This window comes from Rhinatrema bivittatum, chromosome 1 (genome assembly GCF_901001135.1).
Source record: "Rhinatrema bivittatum chromosome 1, aRhiBiv1.1, whole genome shotgun sequence".
Taxonomy (NCBI): Eukaryota; Metazoa; Chordata; class Amphibia; order Gymnophiona; family Rhinatrematidae; genus Rhinatrema; species Rhinatrema bivittatum.
This window is the reverse complement of record NC_042615.1, coordinates 747,527,416-747,549,183: the sequence shown is the minus strand read 5'-3', so window position 1 is coordinate 747,549,183 and position 21,768 is coordinate 747,527,416. Positions and strand designations below refer to the sequence as shown.

The 21,768-nt window shown below is 45.3% G+C and overlaps 1 protein-coding gene across 1 annotated transcript in view; it reads right to left on the bottom strand.

Annotated features, from left to right (window-relative positions):
* Positions 1-21,768, bottom strand: part of RICTOR (RPTOR independent companion of MTOR complex 2) — a 663,554-nt gene that overhangs the window by 127,589 nt on the left and 514,197 nt on the right. The window contains 2 exon segments of the mRNA XM_029578377.1: positions 11,634-12,645; positions 15,646-15,875. Coding sequence (XP_029434237.1) covers positions 11,634-12,645; positions 15,646-15,875 — 1,242 coding nt within the window.

Here is a 21,768-nt window from a genome sequence, read left to right as displayed (position 1 = left end):
GGCCGCGTTAGCCCTTCCTGCGATACACTATCCCCTTTAACCTACTCCTACCGCGTCCTAAAATCCCCGGGCAACCCCTTCCGCATGCGGCATGTATATTGCATGCAAACGATCGAATTAGCTATTCCCTACCATCCAGTAACGCGCGCCCCGACTATCCCTTTTTTACCCTGCCGTTTTGCTGCGCGTTTAACCTGCTAACTTACCGCCTAACCTTACCCCTGCGTTAGAGGCAGGGGTAAGGGTAGGCGGCAAACTTTCCCCCAGCTCCCGCTCTCCTGCCCTGGCCGCGTCCATGGGTGCCGGTCTCCGGGGCAGCCCCAGTCCTCTCCCCTCCTCCCGAAGCAAAAAAAAAAAGCGGAAAAAAAAGTAGCGAGGGGAGAGAGGACGGGCAATCCTACGCTCGGGACTGCCAGTCCCCCCTCCCCTCCTCCCAAAGCAGGGCGCGAAAAGCAGCCTTGCTCCGGGAGGAGGGCCTGGCAGTGTAAAGCGACGAAGCGACTTACTTTTTGCAGCCCCCCTCCGGACGACCGCGGCTCCCCTCTCCTGCCTCCAGCTGCTCGCGAAGATGGACGCCTGCACGGGCAAAAGCGGCCCCTGTTCGTGCAACTGGGCCGCTCAAGGTGTGACGTCACGTGCCGTGACGCCAAACGTCGTGACGTCACGCCTTGGGCAGCCCAATTGCACGAACAGGGGCCGCTTTTGCCCGTGCAGGCGTCCATCTTCACGAGCAGCTGGAGGCAGGAGAGGGGAGTCGCGGTCGTCCTCGCCGATGTCCGGAGGGGGGGCTGCAAAAAGTAAGTCTCTTCGTCGCTTTACACTGCCAGTCCCCCCTCCCCTCCTCCCGGAGCAAGGCTGCTTTTCGCGCCTGCCTCGGGAGGGGGGACTGGCAATCCCAAGCGTAGAATTGCCCGTCCTCTCTCCCCTCGCTCTTGCTACTTTTTTTTTTTCGCTTTACACTGCCAGTCCTGTCTCCCCTCCTCCCAGAGCAAGGCTGCTTTCGCGCCTTGCTTCGGGGGGAGGGGAGAGGGCTGACAATCACCCGCCCGCCGGCTCCTGCCTCGATGACAGCATGCCTGCCCGCCGGCTCCCGCCTCGATGACAGCCCGCCGGATGAACGCGTGCCCGCCAGCTCCCACCACCGCCGCCGCCTGGATAAACGTGCGCCCGCCGGCTCCCGCTGCGCCTGGATGAACACGCGCCCACCCGCCCGGCGGCTTCCGCCTTGATGAACTCGCTCCCGCCTCGAACGCGCGGCCGCCGGCTCCCACCAGTAAGTTAACTTTTTTTACACTTTTGTTTTAATTTTCGCCTGCGCCTTGCTTCGGGAGGGGGGGAACCATCCACTTCCTGGTACCTGTCATTTCAAATGTCAGTTGAAATGACATTTGAAATGACAGGTACCAGCGCACCCAGGATACTGTATAGGCGCTGTATTAAGCGCCTATACAGTAAAATGGGTTGCGCGGGTCTAACCCTTCGCAGACGTGGCTTGCATTTGTAAGCAATTTAAATAGAGTATCGAGCGGTATGTGAGCAGGACTGTGCATGCGGGGAACGAGGGTGCGCCCGGCACTGCCGCACTCTTTCTAACGCGGCCTTGCTGTATCGACCTGTAAGATAGTGCAATGTGTAAGACTTTCCAGCATCTGCCCTGCCTCCTCCGTCAGGCATAAGAAGGAAGCACAGGGGAAGAGACAGCATCTTGCCATGTCCCCTGGAAGCAGCTTATTTCAGAACAGTAAGTCAAGCAATAGTTTCAATCCTGGTTGGCAGCCTTGAGGGGCTGAGAGATTAAACAAACCACTTATTCTGTAGATCCCTACAGAAAAATATACACTCTAGCAAAATATCTCATTCTGGTCTTACATGCAAAACAGAGACAGACCCTCACTAAATGTAAAACAGTGACCACATATTAGAAATGCAAAAAAACATGGAAATGAAAGCATAAGAAGTCTCTGTATGCAGTGTGACACTGGAGAAATAGAATCAGAAATGCATTTCCTTCTGTATATACATAAATATAAGAAATGCATATTGCCCAAGGATAGCAGAGAAAATAGACATCCCACAAAAGAAAGTGTAAGAAAATACTGTACAAACTATGAGTAAGTGCTAAGTAGGAGAAAAAGGAGCCATAGGAACAAAATGTCAAACCCTGTGACCAGGTCAGAAACTGAATACCCAGAGAAAATTCCAACTATTAACTGAACTGCAGAATTTGTTCTTGTTATTGTCTCTTCAATACTTTGCTATTCTTTCCTTTTTACTATTACATAAAAACATAAGAACATAAGAAATTGCCATGCTGGGTCAGACCAAGGGTCCATCAAGCCCAGCATCCTGTTTCCAACAGAGGCCAAACCAGGCCACAAGAACCTGGCAATTACCCAAACACTAAGAAGATCCCATGCTACTGATGCAATTAATAGCAGTGGCTATTCCCTAAGTAAACTTGATTAATAGCCTTTAAAAGCCTCCAAGAACTTATCCAAACCTTTTTTGAACCCAGCTACACTAACTGCACTAACCACATCCTGCTGCTTCCTTCCTAGCCCCATTTCCGTCATCTATCACTCCCTTCACAGATCCATACCTTTCCAATGCCTGTCGCCCCTCCCCATCCCTTTTCACTGTCTTTCACTCCAGGTCATTCATGTCACCTCTCACCTCCTCCCCACCACTAAGCCCCCTGCTGTTACACCCATCTCACATATTTAGCACCACCTCAAATCCGCCACTCATACTCTCCCATCCCAACTAACAATCCCATCTCATAAGAAACTGACCTGCCTCTCTCTTTTTGGCATTGTATGACCAGACAGAGGCTGAAATTGGGTGGGCCTGGCTTCAAAGTGGGTGACAAGCTTTCTTAGCGGAGGAGGCCACGTCCTTTGAAGGCTCAGCAGGCACCGGCTCGATGGCGTGCTGGCGTCGATGCCGATGCTTCTCCTTATGTTTTTCGCTGCCGGAGGTGGACGCCTTCGACGATGGCGAGGGGGAGGGAGTAGAAGCGTCTCCGGCCTCACCTGGAAGTTGTCGCTTCAGCACAACTTGCCGTATCGATCTGGACGGCGATGACTGGGTTGACGTCGAAGTTGTTGGGAGCAGTTGAATTTTGAAGAGGTGCTCCATTTTCTCCATCCGGAGTCGACGTCCCTTCGATGTCATTTCAGCACATAAGGGACACGATTTTATGTCGTGTTTTTCGTCCAGGCAAAGAACACATTCTAGGTGCGGGTCCGTAATGGACATATTCCTCGCACAATTCCGGCATTTTTTAAAACCCGAGGCCATTTCTGCCAGACAGCCATCGATGGCAAGGGCCAGAAAAAATGGTATGGAACCGCGAAAATCACGGGGAAAAAAACTTACCGTGATGGAACGGAAGGGAGACCCTTGCGGTGGAAAGTTTTTTTCCGAACATTTTCTAAAGTTTATGTGTGGTGAAAATCACCACAGGACTCCAGATTAACTGCGAGGCTAACGGCTCCGCGGAAAAAAGAAGACTGATGGGAGACCCCTGTGGCAGGGAATATCATGGCATGCTGGGCATGCTCAGTGGGCACACTGGTGCCAGTCAAAAGTTTCATAGAAACTTTGATAGAAGTTTTTCCGTATATAGGGCTCCATTACTGATGTCACCCATATGTGAGGACTAGCATCCTGCTTGTCCTGGGATAAATATATATACATATTGTAGTGATATTTTTACCTCAGAAGAGGAGGGTGTGATGGAGTGGGGGGGGGGGGGGGGCAAGGCTATAAAGTTTCCCAAGGGCCTCTAATACCCTTGCACTGGCCATGGGCATTGCTGTACAAACATTTAACAGAATCTCCCGGCTCGTGGTGTCATGTCTTGTGTAAAGGGGGAGGTCACAGATTTTCACTTGGCCATAGGCGCTAAATTGCCTAGCTTCTGCTCTGGCTGAAGAAATGGAAGAGAAGTCCAAGTGTCGCTGCCAGAACCCGGGAAAGTAATGGCTGAGAGGAAAAAAAGGCATCTAATGATTTTGTTCCTTACCTGGAGGTGCTGAGGAATGAGGCCTGGACTTTTTAGATTTCTTTTGGGCTGACTCCACAACTACTGACTGGTGAGGTAGTTGAGACTTTTGGAAACCTGGGGCTGATTGTTCCAAATAGATAGCATCAACTTTCTTATTCATAGGAGGAACTGAGCCAGGATGCTCCCAGTTACGGTTTAGAAGGTCCAGTAGTACTTCATGAACAGGAACTGCCATGACTTCCTTGCGTGCATCTACAAATTGTGGCACTTCAAGCATTTTATGCCTGGCATCCTCTTCTGCTTGCAAATTAAAAGGAATTGTATCAGACATTTGCAAATAAAATTTGCAAATGTCAAGTCCTCTGGTGGGGAACGTCGACGTTCATCTGGGGGTGAAGATTGTGAAGGAAGATCTTCTGAATCATTAGAGTCAGTAGTATCAACTCCCCATGGATTATAAGGGTAGTCACCGGTGCCTCCAGGGCCTTGAGGTTGAAGTGCAAATCCAGCCAGATCTGGAGGTGGCATCGATGGAGGCATCGAGGATGGTGAAGGCATCAATGGTATCTGTGTTTTCGAAGGATGGTGCAATGGTACGAAACCCGATGGTCCCGGTGTTGTTTCGGGCATTGGCTGATCCGGTTCCTCGTCCGAGGATAAAGGTATCGGCATCGGTGGCTTCGCAGGGACCGATGGCACGGCTAGAACTGAAGGAAGAGCACCGATTAATGAGTCCAGTCTATCCAGAAGAGGAGCCAGCATCATCAACGTGGGATCGGGCATTGATATGAGGACCGGTGGAGACTGAAATGATCGTAAAGCCTGAAGCACCACCTCTTGGACAATCCTGTCCAATTCCACCTGAGAAGCCGGCATGGGAGGCACGGTTATTGGGGGTGGAGGCTCAGAAGGCATAGCCAGAGACTACCGGTGGCGGTGGAATTCTGGATCCTGGCACCGATACCAGTAGGGAATGCCATGGTGCCCCGAGTCCAGACGGGGATGGGGCCTCGTCTCCTCGGGGATTTTTGGTTGGTGGCTCAGTCGTCGATGAGTGGGAACAGAGAAGAGGCTGGTAACTACAGACCGGTTAGCCTCACTTCGGTGGTGGGAAAAGTAATGGAGTCACTGTTGAAAGAGAGAATAGTGAACTATCTACAGTCGGGAGAATTGCTGGACCAGAGGCAGCATGGATTCACCATTGGAAGATCCTGTCAGACAAATCTGATTGACTTTTTTGACTGGGTAACCAAGGAATTGGATCGAGGAAGAGCACTCGATGTCATCTACTTGGATTTCAGCAAAGCTTTTGACACTGTCCCGCACAGGAGACTGGTGAATAAAATGAGAAGCTTAGGAGTGAGTGCCGAGGTGGTGGCCTGGATTGCAAACTGGTTGACGGACAGAAGACAATGTGTGATGGTAAATGGAACTCTCTCTGAAGAGAGAGCGGTTTTAAGCGGTGTACCGCAGGGATCGGTGTTGGGACCGGTCCTTTTCAATATCTTTGTGAGCGACATTGCGGAAGGGATAGAAGGTAAGGTATGTCTTTTTGCGGATGACACTAAGATCTGCAACAGAGTGGACACGTCGGAAGGAGTGGAGAGAATGAGACGGGATTTAAGGAAGATGGAAGAGTGGTCGAAGACATGGCAGCTGACATTCAATGCCAAGAAGTGCAAAGTCATGCATATGGGGAGTGGAAATCCGAATGAACTGTATTCGATGGGGGAGAAAGGCTGATGTGCACGGAGCAGGAGAGAGACCTTGGGGTGATGGTGTCTAATGATCTGAAGTCGGCGAAACAATGTGACAAGGCGATAGCTAAAGCCAGAAGAATGCTGGGCTGCATAGAGAGAGGAATATCGAGTAAGAAAAGGGAAGTGATTATCCCCTTGTACAGGTCCTTGGTGAGACCTCACCTGGAGTATTGTGTTCAGTTCTGGAGACCGTATCTCCGAAGAGACAGAGACAAGATGGAGGCGGTCCAGAGAAGGGTGACCAAAAAGGTGGAAGGTCTTCATCAAATGACTTATGAGGAGAGATTGAAGAATCTAAATATGTACACCCTGGAGGAAAGGAGGAGCAGAGGTGATATGATACAGACTTTCAGATACTTGAAAGGTTTTAATGATCCAATGACAACGACAAACCTTTTCCATAGGAAAAAAATCAGCAGAACCAGGGGTCACGATTTGAAGCTCCAGGGAGGAAGATTCAGAACCAATGTCAGGAAGTATTTCTTCACGGAGAGGGTGGTGGATGCCTGGAATGCCCTTCCGAAGGAAGTGGTGAAGACCAGAACTGTGAAGGACTTCAAAGGGGCGTGGGATAAACACTGTGGATCCATAAAATCAAGAGGCCGTCAATAAAGAGTGGGTGGCTCGCCAGAATGACGGCTACTGCCTGGAGATAATACCCTTATTCAATAAACATACACATGGTTACTGTGACTCCAACATCACTCTAAGCTACAACAGCAAGAGGAAATGTGGAAAAAAGGATTCGCACTCACAAAGTGGGGAGTAGCTGGCTTGTTACGGCGGTTACTACCCCAAACCAAATAAGCCTGATACTTCACTTTCAATACATATCCAGCATAGCTCTCTGCTTCAACGGCAGGGGAGAAGAAAAACTGATACTTCACGCATAGCTCTCTGCTTCAACGGCAGGGGAGAAGAAAAACTGATACTTCACGCATATCCAGCATAGCTCTCTGCTTCAACGGCAGGGGAGAAGAAAAAAGGATTCGCACTCACAAAGCGGGGAGTAGCTGGCTTGTTACGGCGGTTACTACCCCAAACCAAATAAGCCTGATACTTCACTTTCAATGCATATCCTGCTTCAACCGCAGGGGAGAAGAAAAACTAATACTTCACGCATATCCAGCATAGCTCTATACTTCAACGGCAGGGGAGAAGAAAAACTGATACTACACGCATATCCAGCATAGCTCCCTGCTTCAACGGCAGGGGAGAAGAAAAACAACCAATAAGGGCTGAATAACACAGTCTGGGTAAAACAAATAAACATGGGTGTAGCTTGCTTATTACGGCGGTTACTACCCCTACTACCCCTAACTAATCAAGCTTGATATTTCACTTGGTTGCAGCTCCATCACTGCTCTCTACATTAATGGTGGGGGTGGAAGGGAAATAGAACCAAAGAGCTAAGAGAAACAGATAAGTATGAGAAAAAAATGTGAAGCTTGCTGGGCAGACTGGATGGGCCGTTTGGTCTTCTTCTGCCGTCATTTCTATGATGTCGATGGTTTTCCGATACCTACATCGAAGGAGACACTTCGTCGATGATGGTGTCGGTTTCTCTCGATGATCGGTCCGCTGTTTGTCTGGCATCGAAGATAAAGATGTCGATGCTTTGGACCGGGAAGAGGAAGGTGAAGGGACATCACCGGTGGATTTTTGCCATTTAGGTTTCGGTGGCGACGGAGTCTTCGAGGATAGAGGATTTTGACTCGATGTCGGTTTAGTGGAAGTCGATAGAGAGACCTTAAAAAGAAGTTCCATCTTCTCCAAACAGGCCCTGCGGCCTTTTGGAGTCATTTGTGAACAGCTTGTACACTGTTGCACGTCATGAACAGGTCCAAGACACAGAACACACACCGTGCGGGTCTGTGATGGATGTAGTTCTTGGGCACTCAGGACACTTGCGGAACCCAATGGCCATGATTTTTGAAAAGAAACGGTCATGCGGTCGATGACCGTTGAATACAGTGAGGGAAAATCTCTGAGAACTGACCAAAAAAACGACAGAAATAAACTTACCGGCGTCAACAGTGGTCGATGGGGGACCTAGGGATAGGGAAAAATATATGAAATTTTAAGTTTAATTCCGTGAGGAAAATTTGTGAGGTAAACTCACAGAGCTCCAGAATCTGCGAGGCTACTGCTGCGTGGAAAAAAGACTGAAGGGGGACCCCTGCTGGATGCAGGGTTGGTGTCATGCTGGGCATGCTCAGTGGTGCCAGTCAAAGTTCTGGAAACTTTGACAGAAGTGTTCCGTGATTGGGCTCCATCCTGATGATGTCACCCACATGTGAGGACTACCATCCTGCTTGTCCTGTGAGAAAATAGGATAAGCATAAACATTGACAAGTTAAATGTAAGACACTGATAAGACTGGCTAAGAGAGAATTTGAAAAGAAGTTGGCCATAGAGGCAAAAAAATTACAATAAAAACTTTAAAATTTTATTTATTTATTTTAAAGGTTTTTGTATACCAATTGCTGTTTCCGAAGCAGAAAGTGTGTGAGGGAGTCAGTTGGATCGTTGGATGATCAAGGGGTTAATGGGGCACTTACAAATGATAAGGCCATCGAGGAAAGATTAAACGATTTCTTTCCTTCGGTGTTCACTGAAGAGGATGTTGGAGAGATACCCGTTCTGGAGAAGGTTTTCATGGGTGATGATTCAGATCAACTGAACCACATCACGGTGAACCTGGAAGATGTGGTAGGCCTAATTGACAAACTGAAGAGTAGTAAATCACCTGGACTGGATGGTATACACCCTGGGGTTCTGAAAACTAAAAAAGGCCATTTTAGACCTTTTTCAATTAATTAAAATCATCCGATGTACCTGAAGATTGGAAGATGGCCGATGTATCCCCTATATTTAAAAAGGGATCCAGGGGTGATCCGGGAAACTATAGACCAGTGAGCCTGACTTCAGTGCCAGGAAAAATCGTGGAACTGTTATAAAGAATAAAATCACAAAACATTTAGATAGACATGGTTTGATGCGACACAGCCAATATGGTTTACCCAAGGAAAGTCTAGCCTTATAAATCTACATTTTTTTGAAGGCATGGATGAACATGTGGACAAAGATGAACTGGTAGATGTGGCATATTTGGATTTTCAGAAGGCGTTTGACAAAGTCCCATATGAGTGGCTTCTAAGAAAACTAGAAAGCTATTTGATAGGAGACGATGTTCTTTTGTGGACTGCAAGTTGATTAAAAGACAGGAAACGGAGAGTAGGATTAAATGGTCAGTTTTCACAGTGGAAAAAGGTAAACAGTGGACTGTCTCAGGGATCTGTTCTTGGACAGGTGCTTTTTAATATATTTATAAAGGATCTGGAAAAGGTGTAAGGTGATCTGATTTGTGGAAGACACAAAATTATGCAGAATAGTTAAATCTCAAACAGAAAGAGAGGACTGGAATATTGGGCTTCCACATGGGAGATGAAATTCAACGTGGATAAGTGCAAAGTGATGCATATAGAGAAAAATAGACAATGTTAGGTTCTATCTTAGGAGTTACCAACCAGGAAAGAGATCTAGGCGTCATAGTGGATAATACATAGAAATCGTCGGCTCAGTGTGCTGTGGCGATCAAAAAAGCAAACAGAATGTTAGGAATTATTAGGTAGGGAATAGCAAATTAAATGGAGGATGTCATAATGCCTCTGTATCGCTCCATGGTGAGACCACACCTTGAATACTGTGAGCAATTCTGGTCACCACATCTCAAAAAGGATATAGCTACACTGGAGAACGTGCATAGAAGAGCGACCAAAATAAGGGGCATGGAATGGCTGCCCTATGACGAAAGGCTAAAGAAGTTAGGGCTGTTCAGTTTGGAGACGAGACGACTGAGGAGGGATATGAAAGAAGTTTATAAAATCATGAAAGGACTTGAACAAGTTAATGTAAATCAGTTATTTAATCTCTCTGATAATAGAAGGACCAAAGAAAAAGAAAATTATTTTTCACTCAGCACATAGTTAAGCTCTGGAATTCATTGCCAGAGGATGTGGTTACAGCAATTAGTGTAACTGGGTTTAAAAAAGGTTTTGATAAGTTCCTAGAGGAAAAATCCATAAACTGCTATTACGGTAATTAATAAGAATTAGTAGCTAGTGATTTATCTAATGTTTGGGTACTTGCCAGGTACTTATGACTTGGATTAGCCACTGCTGGAAAAAGGATACTGGGCATGATGGACTCTTGATCTGACCCAGTATGGCTTATCTTATGTTCATATGTTCTTATGAGGAAACAAGGACAAAAAGACAAAGGGTTTTAACTCCAGCATTTATAAACTTAGCCCATATGTTTTGCTATCTATGGAACATTGTGCCACTTAGAACTTTTCTGACATGAATCCTGCTGTGATATAGCCCCATCACTCCAGCAGGACCTCTAAAACAAGAGATCAATTTTATTACATGACTTTGGAGGAAAGCCCTCTATCTCCTCACAAGAAAGAAGATCTTTCTGTAAAATCAAGAATGCTTTGACTTTTTTCTTCCTTCCATATATAGATGAAGAGCTGCAGCACTATTCCCTGTGGCAGAGAATTAAGAACACTGATCTTCAGGAGCTGAATGCAAAACAACGGCATGAATTTACACTTTGTGCACTTCCTCTGACAGACCAAGAAGTAAGGGACCAGAAATAGTTACATATAGAGTAAAGACTCTGGAAAATGGTGCTGTAAACTTAGCAGCAGATGATAAATATACCACTTGGAGTTAATGTGAGAACACATATATACTTTTTGAATAAAAAAAAGAAAAGAAAAGAGAAGTAAGGAATGATACCTTGGCTTTCCTTTTGCCTCTTACATAAAGTAGTACTTCAGTCTGGTAATTTCACACAATTTACAAAAGGCATCCCACCCTGATAAAAAAATACCTTCTCATTAGACCTCCCCAGTCACTCCTTCAATAATGCCTATTACTATTCAGAGTTTTCTCAGTTCTTTAATGAAATAAGAAAAAAATAAAACTATAACAAACAAAAGATGAAAACCAAGCTTATGCATGGATTTTGTAGCACTTTTCAACTTCAATCCTATTGAAAATGACCTCACCCCGATCAGATACAGGTAATTTTCAATAGGGCAAGTGTCTTGCTTCACATTCCCCCGACCATAAATTCAGACCCAATCAATCAAATTTATGGAAGTATTGTGTCTTCAGAGAGGATGAATTGAATCAATTCTATAGCACTAAAAATCTAACTTGCTAATAAGGCAGTAAAATTGTTAATTGCCCTGTCAAGGTTTAGGCCTGGGTAAGGATAAGATAGGTGGCGATATGGGAGAGTATGTTAGTAAATCTCTTAGAAGTCCCTCTCTACTTTTCAATTTACATTTTACAAGAAAAAAACAAAATAAGGAAGCCTCCCATAAAACTGTATTATGTTACTGAAGGATTAAATGGAAATTTGAGGAGGTAGATTTCATAACTAACTGTACAACAATCACCGAGCATTACTGTACAGAAGTTTATTTATGCTAAAAAAATATTCTCTACTTTTATTTTATGCTCTATGAAAAGAAACCACCTGATATGTAACCAACTGATTACATTTTCTGCATCACCTTATTTTATTCTGGTTGTCTCCAATGAATTTCCATAAAGAAAGTAGCCAGGCAGGGAAGTACACAGTAGAAAATGAGTCTCAGATGAATACACATTTTTTGGTAATTAAATCATAAGACACTAATAACATCCAATATGAAGGTGCTGATTACAAAATACAAAATATTTCAACAATAATGTTCTTAAATATTAACATTTTAAAAACAGTTGTAAACTTTAGTTGCTAGCTTTCAGCACTGAGTTTGACAAGTAAGTATTAAGAATTCATACCTGCTTGGTGTTAGCCTGGAATCCAAGCTACCAGTTTTCATGGTGATGGTGTCAGTAAAGAGCACATCCTTGGCTGGAGATGCCAAAGCTTCAGAGTGTGATAATGAAGGATGCATCCGCTGCTGCTGCAGTCGTTTCAGTGTAGCATAGCCAAAGGCATCTCGAGAACTTGTATAACTAAAGTTATAGTCTGCTAGACTTTTAATTGTAGCAACAGAAGGAGCTTTCAAGGACTGAGCTCTTCGTGGAAGCGTATGAGACAACCCTGGTGGCACAAGGGATACAGAGTTTGATTTTGAAAGAGGTAAGTGATTAGACTGTGGTTTTGACGAGTGGCTTGTCTTGACAGTTTTAGTACTTATCACAGTACTCAAACTCCCACAGTCCGTGTCCAGATTTGTAGTGTCCACGTTCACTGTCTCCCTTGATGGACTTGAACTCATTGAGCTTATCCCACTTGTTGTGGTATCTGTATTGAAACTTAAGCTACGACTTTTGATTTGTGTATATGTTGAGCCATCTCCAATCAGCTTGTCTCTGCTGGTATTTTCCCTATGATTTTCAGTCCCCAGGTTCTTTGGCAGCTTCAGATCATTTTCCCCAATACTAGGGGTGCTACCTGTATCAATAGAATGCTTGAACCCCACAAAAGAAGTTTCTAATCTAAACATATGAATTTTTGGAACCCTGGGAACAGAGGCAAATGTGTCCCCTGGGCTCAAGTCTGTATCATTACAGGGTTCAGTTACTGTACGGTTCCGCCTCAATCCCAACTTGTCGGATGGTAGTTTGCCTTCTTTAGGATCACTGCTACTACGAAGCTTCTTACTAGGCAGAGTAAGTGAATTTAAGAAACGTTCCCTGACATATTTAGTAGAGGCAAAAAGAGTAAAAGGGCTACGATCCTTATCCTTATTGGGTTTGTTATAAAACGTTTGTTCTGCTTCTTCAAAGAAGGAAAAAGGGTTGGGAGAACTGCTGCCATACCTGTCATCCTCTATAATAAACATACCTGAAATATAGAAAAAGAGCTTTTTATCTGCCATCATACCAATGCTTCCAAACATCAGAGAGACTAACAAGACTTCACTTCTTTAACACTGGGTATTTATAACCCCAGCAGAACTACATACTTACTAAAAGTCAGGGTAAAAATGATTTGCTTTTAAATGGAAGGAACATCAGTATAAAAACATAGCTATGTAGCCTCTCATTTTATTAAGGATACAGGCATTTAGACAGGGAATTAGCTGCCAGTAAATACCCTATCAAGAAAAGAGAAGCATCAAAGCCTTCATGTTCAGGGCTGGTGCAAGGGTATTAGATGCCCTAAGTGAAACTAAAACCATACTCCCCCACCCCTCATCCACAGAAGCATTCCTCTTCCATTTTCCCCCGAGCCGCAGGATCCAGGGGATGTTGAGAAAGTGGTGGGGAATGTTTTTGCCAGCTCTTGCCCAGACAGTAGAGGTCCTAGGAGGATGGCCAGCAATTTATGTGCCTCAATAAACCCCGAAGTCATAGAGTGTTGAAATTCGCTAACATAGGAACCAGCAGTGTTAGGGAGGTAGAGGAAGCAGCAAGGAGCACACTAGCAAGCTCCCATAGCTATGATAAGGCTCTGACTCCAATCAATGCCTCCCTGGTACACTCCTGCCTCTCCAAAAACCATAGTGCTCTAAGCAGCTGCCTTATGTTTCCACTGGCTCTGCCCATGTTTTCTGTAATTCTGTGGATGTCGAGTTATACTTGAACTTGATTACTGGAGCCAAACTTGCCAACCTATACAAACATTACTATCACAAATTTTGTCTATTGATACAGTCTCTCTCTCTTTTTTTAAAATCATATTACTGTCACATCAACAATTATGACGATGAGAAAGAAACTGACTGAAAATATTCAAAATCAAAACGGTTTCTCCCTCAGGAGCAAACTGCATTTTTGAAGACTGACTCAGGTAAGTTAATCATGTAAAATCTTTTTGCTTTTCATGAAAGAACCACACTGCCTTGCAAAAGTCTTCACACATTTGTACGTTTTTCCACATTGTCTAAAAAATACATATTAAAATGCTTTAAAGAAGGAGTTTGTTTCACTGTCCTATACAATATACTCTTCTACACCTGCATTGTGAAAGAACAATTATAGAAATATTCCAAAAGTAATTCAGACTGGAAAAAAAGTCTTGATTGCGTAAGTCTTTATGTCCTTTGACTCAACATTTGGTGGAAGCCCTTTCTGCATGAACTGTTTAGGATAAGTGTCTCTCAACTTTGCATAACGAGACAGTACAATTTTTGTCCATTCTTGGCAGAATAGATTAAGCTCTTTCAAGTTGGCTGGAAATTGTCTATGGATTGTAGTCTTCAAGTCTTGCCACAGATTATCTATTGAATTTAGGTTTGGGCTTTGACTGCACCACTGGGGGATATTCACTTTCTTCTTGTTGAGCCATTCCATTGTTGCTTTTGCTTTTTTGTTTAGGATCATCCTGCTGAAAAGCAAATCTTCTTCCGAGCCCCAGTCTACGGTAGATTGGGACAGATTTTCCTCCAGGATCTGTCTGTAGTTTGCACTATCCATTTTTCTCTTGATCTTCATAAGCCTCCCTGCTGAAAAGCTTCCCCACAACATAATGCTGCTACCATCATGCTTTACTGTAGGGATGGTATTAGCAGGGCAAGGTTCTGTGTTTGTTTTACACTACATATTGCTTAGCATCGAGACCAAAATGTTCCACTTTGATCTCATCACACTACAAAATCTTCATCCATATGCAACCGTTCGTTTGCAAATGCTATGTGCCATATTATATGGCTTTTCTTCAGCAATGGTTTTCTTCTGGCCAATCTCCCGTACAAGTCAGGTTTGTAGAGTAATCTTGAAATGGAACAGTTAATATTTTCCACAGCCTCAGCTTTTTAAAGAAATCTTAGGTCCTACATTGACCTTCTGCAGCAGTTTCCTTAATTCACAGCCATAGACCCTGAAGGGACAGCCTGACTGCAGCAGTGTTTTGATGGTGTCAGTCTTGTTCCACTTTACAATGATGGATCTGACAATGCTCTCAGGAATATTCAAACACACTGAAATGTTCTTATAGCCTTTTCCCAATCTGTACTTTTGATTATGTTATCCTGGAGTTCTTTTGGTAGCTTCTTGTTTGGCATGTTTTGACCTTTGCTTCAAATTCACATCACACAGAAAACTCAATCCAGGAATATTCAAATCAGTTTTACTACTGTGAGTGACACAGGTGAGCTCTACTTAACTCATTATGGGCCTTAAGGAGCTAATCTGGTTTCCCATGAGAAAGACTTATACAATCAAGACTTTTTTTTTTTTTTTTAATTCTTAACAGCTTTTGGAGTATTTCCATAATTGTTTGTTCATGATGAAAGTGTAGAGTATGTTGTGCAGGTCAGTGAAAAACTCCTATGTTAAAGCACTTTGATTTGTATATTTTAGACAGCAGAATGTGAAAATATACATCGGTTTGAAGACTTGCAAACCACTGTAAAATCTTGTAACATTAATGCACTTCAAGGGATACAAGATTTGAAATGAAGTACATTGTATTTAACAAGTACTTAATTTTTAATGCTGAATAACTGTATAGTTTAAGAGTATCTAATTCTGATTTGCATTTAAACGTTACATACTTTCCACACTACTACGATATACAGAAAAGTGTGTGTATGTATATGATGCAGAGAGGTTTGGCATTCTGTGCAAACTGTTTCGCAACTATAATAATGTATTTTCAGAATCTAACTAGCAAACATTTTCTTTCCATCTGTAATGAGTTTTCACTGTTTAGCAAAATAGGGTCATATTTTGCACTACAGACATGTAATATGTAAACATTTTGGTTGCAGAAATCCATGTATCCTCCCACAGAATATATCAGTATACCAATAAAATAAAAGAGGGCTTAGCTATTATATGATTAGATATTGGCAAAAAACAAGAGAAGCATCCACCCATCTTTTTCGTGAAGCTTACTTACTTGGTGGTGCTGACTCACTTTCACTGTTATGTCGGGAGCTGGTAGACTCCGAGTTCAAACTAAGAGTGCTTGGTATAGAAGAGAGCTCACTGCAAAGCTGTTCCATGTCATCAGACACAACTGGCCAAGGATGTCTGCGACTATGTCTGACTGTATCCCAGTTGTGTTGCTTTAGGATGTCACAACCTTGTTTTGTTTTGGCTAGTAGACCAAGCACATAGATACAGGTTCTGCAATGATATTAATAAAGTTGTAATTTATAATTTTAAGAGAAAAAAAACTATTTAAACAAATTTTTACAGAACATATCCTCAGTAGCTTTCTAACCACTTAAGTTTTTATTCAAATACCTGCTACTAAAATTCTGTGCACAACACTGCTCAGAAAATAATGTAGTTATACATGAGGTATTGGTATTTCATTTTGTTTCTACTGATCCTGAACACAATTCATTGCTTTTATAACTGAACAAGTGAATTTTCACTGATTTTTTTCCTGGATCTGAATGGTTCAGTAATGAGCTTCTGAGCAACTCTCAACCAAAGTATATTCAGCACTCATACCAGAATTTCCATCTTTGATTGAAGTGCATGCTTCACTATATAAATGTGACTTGTAAACTGATTAGAATTTTCCTTCTTCTACATCAGTGATACAGAATAAGAAAAATAAAATCCTTTTTTCCCCCCATTAAACTTAAATTCCCAGGAAGTGTAAAAGCAGAGTTGCTTACCTGTGATGGGGTTCTCACAGGACAGCAGGATGTTAGTCCTCACATATGGGTGACATCATCAGAATGGAGCCCAATCACGGAACACTTTTGTCAACGTTTCTAGAACTTTGACTGGCACCACTGAGTATGCCCAGCATGGCACCAACCCTGCCTCCAGCAGGGGTCTCCCCTCAGTCTAGTATATAGTAAAAATAAGTGCGAAAAATAAAATAAATCGCAAGCATACCCAATTCTGCGGGGTGGCAGGTGGATTTCGTGAGGACTAACATCCTGCTGTCCTGTGAGAACACCTGTTACAGGTAAGCAACTCTGCTTTCTCACAGGACAAGCAGGATGGTAATCCTCACATGTGGGTGAATAGCGAGCTAAGGATGCCCGAGCAATGTACCAAAAGCACCCAAAGACGTGCAACAGGCACAACAACCAGGGTGATTTTAGATGACGGGCAGCCTGAAATTCCCAGCGGACTGTTGGAAGGAAGTTGGGTATTAAGCTGAGAATAAATTGCGCAGAACAGACTGACCAAAGATAGAATCCTGTGTGCCAGCTTTGACCAGACAATAATGGGCTGCAATGGTATGGAGAGAACTCCAAGTAGCAGCTTTGCAGATGTCAACCAGAAGTACAGACTGAAGGTATGCTACTGACGTTGCCATTGCTCTAATAGAGTTCGCTTTGACGCGTCCCTGTAGTGGAAGGCCCGCTTGTTGGTAGCAGAAGGAAATACAGTCTGCCAGCCAGGAGGACAGGGTATGCTTTCCCACTGGGATTCCCAGTTTAATTTTTTCAAAGGAGACAAATAGCTGGGTGGACTTCCTTTGGTCTGCAGTGTGTTCCAAATAAAAGGGTAGCACACGCTTGCAGACCAAGGAATGCAGAGCCCACTCACCTGGATGTGAATGGGGTTTTGGAAAGAAAGTAGGCAAAACTATGGATTGATTTAAATGGAACTCAGAGACTACTTTCGGCAGAAATTTAGGATGAGGGCGAAGGACCACCCGATCATGAAGAAATTTTGTGTAAGGGAGGTAAGTAACCAGTGCCTGCAGCTCAATGATTCTGCGAGCAGAGGTCAAAGCAAAAAGGAAGAGCACCTTCCACGTGAGATATCGTAACTTGCAGGAATGCAAAGGCTCAAACGGAGGTTTCATGAGTCGCGCTAAAACCACATTAAGGTCCCAAGCAGGGGCCAGGGGACAGAGAGGGGGCTTGTGGTGAAGCAAGCCCTTCATAAAGCGCACTACTAAGGGTTGTGTCGAAATAGAGACATCCCCTGTACCCTTATGGAAGGCGGCCACCGCACTGACATGTACTCTAAGAAGTTTGTTTACCCGACTCCGAGAGGTGCCAAATGTAGTCTAAAAACTTTGTTGTGGGGCAGGTAAAAGGATCTAACTCCTTTGAAGTGCACCACAATGAAAATCTTTTCCATTTAGAATGATAAGATCTTCTAGTAGAAGGCTTTCGTGAAGCTACTAGGACCTGGGATAGAGTCTGAAAGATTAAGAGGCCGCAAGATTAGCCTTTCAACATCCAAGCTGTCAGCAACATGGCCTGAAGGTTGGGATGGCCCTGTTGTCCATTCTTCTGAGATATCAGAGATGGATCTGTGCCCAGGCGAATCTGTGGACGGACTGAGAGGTTGCGAAGGATGGGAAACCAAACCTGACGCGGCCAGTATGGGGCTATGAGAATCATGAGGCCGTTGTCCTGGTGGAGCTTCACGAGAGTCTTGCTGATGAGAGGAAGTGGTGGGTAGGCATACAGGAGACCTGTTGCCCAAGAGAGGGCGAAGGCGTCCCTCGGTGGAGTTTTGTGACTGCGATGTAGGGAGCAGAAGTTCTCCACCTTGCGATTGTGAACCGATGCAAAGAGGTCGATGCTCGGATACCCCCACTTCTGAAATATCTGATCCGCCACTGTGGGATTTAGGAACCACTCGTGGGCTGAAATGCACGACTGAGTTTGTCCACTAGAACATTGTCCACGCCCGCCATGTAGGTCGCTCTCAGTAGCATGGAATGAGAGGGAGCTAAAGCCCAAATTTGCGCTACTTCCTGACATAGGAGATAGGAACCGGTCCCCCCCTGCTTGTTGATGTACCACATCACTATTTGATTGTCCGTTTGGATTAAGATTGTTTTGTTGGATAAGCAATCCTGGAAGGCTAGAAGGGCATATCTGATCGCCCTCAGTTCCAGAAAGTTTATCTGATGTTGCTTTTCTGCTGCAGACCAGGTTCCCTGAGTTTGCAGGTGGTTGACATGTGCTCCCCAACCTAGAGTGGAAGCATCGGTTTTCAGAATGACCTGGGGTCCTGGAGCCTGAAACGGTAGCTCTTTGAGCAGGTGGGACTATTGGATCCACCAAGCTAGTGATAGACAAAGCTGCCTGGTGACATGGACAATGTTGAACATTGAATGGTGGGCCTGGGACCACTGGGATTTTAATGTCCACTGTGTTACTCGCATGGCAAGTCGAGCCATTGGGATAACATGGACCGAAGATGCCATATGTCCCAACAAGACGAGAACATGAAGAGCAGTCGTGGTTTGGCGAGACTGTACAGGGCGCGCAAGCCTGCCAGTGTATGAGCTCGGTCCCTGGGAAGGAAAGCTTTGGCTTGGATGGTGTTGAGATCCGCTCCGATAAAAGAGACAGATTGAGATGGTATCAGATTGGACTTCTGATAATTGATTAGAAATACCAAGGATAGTAGGAGTCGCACGGTAAGATGGAGTGAAGACTCACCTTCGGCGATTGAGCACTCAGTAACCAGTAGTCCAGATAGGGATAGACGTTAGTGCCCAGTCTTCTTAAATATGCGGCTATTACTGCCAGGCATTTCGTGAAGACACAAGGGACCGAAGCTAGGCCCCTTGTGTCTGGAAGTGTTGGTTTCCGACGAGGCATCGGAGGTACTTTCTGTGAGACGGGGTAATTGCTATGTGTATGTATGTGACTTTTAGATCTAGAGAGCAAAGCCAATCCCCCTGTTGGAGAAGAGGGAGTAAAGAGCCTAAGGTTACCATCCTGAACTTCTCTTTCTGAAGATGTTTGTTTAGGGCCCGAAGGTCTAATACGGGGTGAAAGCCTCCCATCTTTTTCGGTATTAAGAAATATTGGGAGTAGAATCCCTGACCCCTTTGTGAGGGTGGAACTGATTCTATGGCGTTGGACTGTAGGAGGGCAGCAACTTCCGCCTGCATGAGTTGAGAGTGGTTGGAGGAAGTCCACCCCGGCTGGGGTGGAGAGTCCAACAGGATGGAGAGAAAGTTTAGATGGTAAGCTTGAGCTACAACCGACTGGACCCACTGGTCTGTAGTGACTGCCGCCGACCGGTAGGGATGGCAGTGGGGGATGATGACAATCACTCTCTATTAGGGAGTCAAAACCCCGAAGCAGGCCCAGGTGGAGCAGGTGGCTGCATCTTCTGAGGCCTGGGCTGTCTAGGTGGAGCCTTCTGGTAGGGTCTAGAAGGACAAGACTGAGCTGGAGGAGGATAGTATCGTCATGCCTTCTAAGCAGATCTCTTAGCTTCTCTCCTGAACGACCATTTAGAAGAGGCAGAAAACTCGGTATGTATGGCTGAAAGCTGTCGCAGTGTCTTGTTGTGATCTTTAAGTTGGGTGACAGTCTCTTGGATCTTCTCATCAAACAGATTGTCCCCCGTACAGGGTAAGTCTGCTAAGCGGTCTTGTACCTCTGGGCGCAAATCCGAGGATTTCAGCCAGGCCCACCTCCTTGTGCTTATTCTGGCTGCTGATAACCTGGAAGCCTTCTCAAAAATATCGTAAGCTGACCTGACTTCATGCTTACCTGCATCAAAGCCCCTTTTGACAATGAAGTTCAGTTGATCCTGAAACTGATCCGGGAGAGAGTCAGAAAATTCCTGTAGTTGTTTGAATAAATTTCTATTGTATTGGGTCATATAGAGTTGATATGCCGCAATACGAGAGATGAGCACTGAGCCGTGAAAAACTCTATGCCCAAAAGCATCCAGGAATTTGTGCTCCTTTCCTGGCGGTCCCGATGAATGAGGCCTTGGTCTCTTGGCTTTCTTCTGGGCAGACTCTACGACCACTGAATGATGAGCCAATTGAGTTTTTTGGAAACCAGGCACCAACTGGACTAGATAGGTGGCATCAGTCTTGAGGTTGACCAGAGGGGCTGAACCTGGATGCTCCCAGTTGAGCTGCAGAAGATCAAGCAGAACATCATGTACCGGGAAGGACATTATTTCTTTCAGTGCATTGACAAACTGAAGGATCTCCAGTATTTTGTGCCTGGAGTCTTCCTCAGTTTGGAGAGCAAAAGGTATAGTCTCCGACATTTCTTTAATAAAATTAATGAAGGAGAGGTCCTCCGGTGGAGACTTGCGTCTCTCTTTAGGTGGCAAAGGCTCAAATGGGATATCTCTGGTAACCTGGAATTGGAGGAGTCATCAGTCCACGGTTGGCAAGGCTGATCCCCAGTCCCCAATGGTGGGTCAGATGGAAGAAAAATACCTTCTCCAGCCGGAGGAGGTCTGGGCACCGAAGATATCGTGCCAGCATTGACGGCTTCAGGTGCGGCATCGATGGTCTCGGGTATGGCATCGGTGAAGGACGAAGGGGCACGGACGGCATTGGATGCCTCGGTGGAAACGATCCAGAAGGCCCTGGAACTGGTTCCGGCATCCATGAACCTTCCTCGTCTGAAGAGAGGTGAATGGGTGTTGAGGGACAGAGCGGTATCTGTACTTTCCCCGTTGCCAATGGTAGAGCACTGATGAGGACTTTCAGCTTGTCGAGGAGCAGAACAAGCATCGGTGGCATTGGTTCTGGAGCCGGCATGGGAACCGGTATCGGTGTCGATGGCTTTGGAAGGCCTTGGATGGCCTGCACCATCCGGTGCAATTAATCACGGAACGTTGGTGCGGCTAACACCAGGTCCGGAGTAGGAGGCATGGAGGGTATCGCCGGAGGGTCCACTGGTTCCAGTGGAGTCTCGGGTGCCGAGCCCATGGAAGGCTAGGAATGCCTCTGTGCACCCGGCTCAGCTCGGGCCTTCTTTGGTGATTCGAGAGATTTAGAAATTGAAGCCACCGGCGCATCTGGTGCCGACGGCATGGACTTGCGATGCGTATGTCTATGCTTCTCTTGGTGCTCGGCCTTACCTGTGTCCGGCACCAAGGACGGTGACGCAGTAGACTTCGACGTCGACTGCGATTCATCGGTATCCGACCAATGGCGGGACTTCGACGTCGACGATGACGCGGAAGCCTGGGATGGCGGGTGCTGCTTTGTGTGGAACAACAAAGCCATTTTTTCCAGGCGAGCCCTGCAGCCCTTCGGCGTCATTTGGGCGCAGTTGGTACACGAGTCTACGTCGTGTGTCGGGCTCAGACA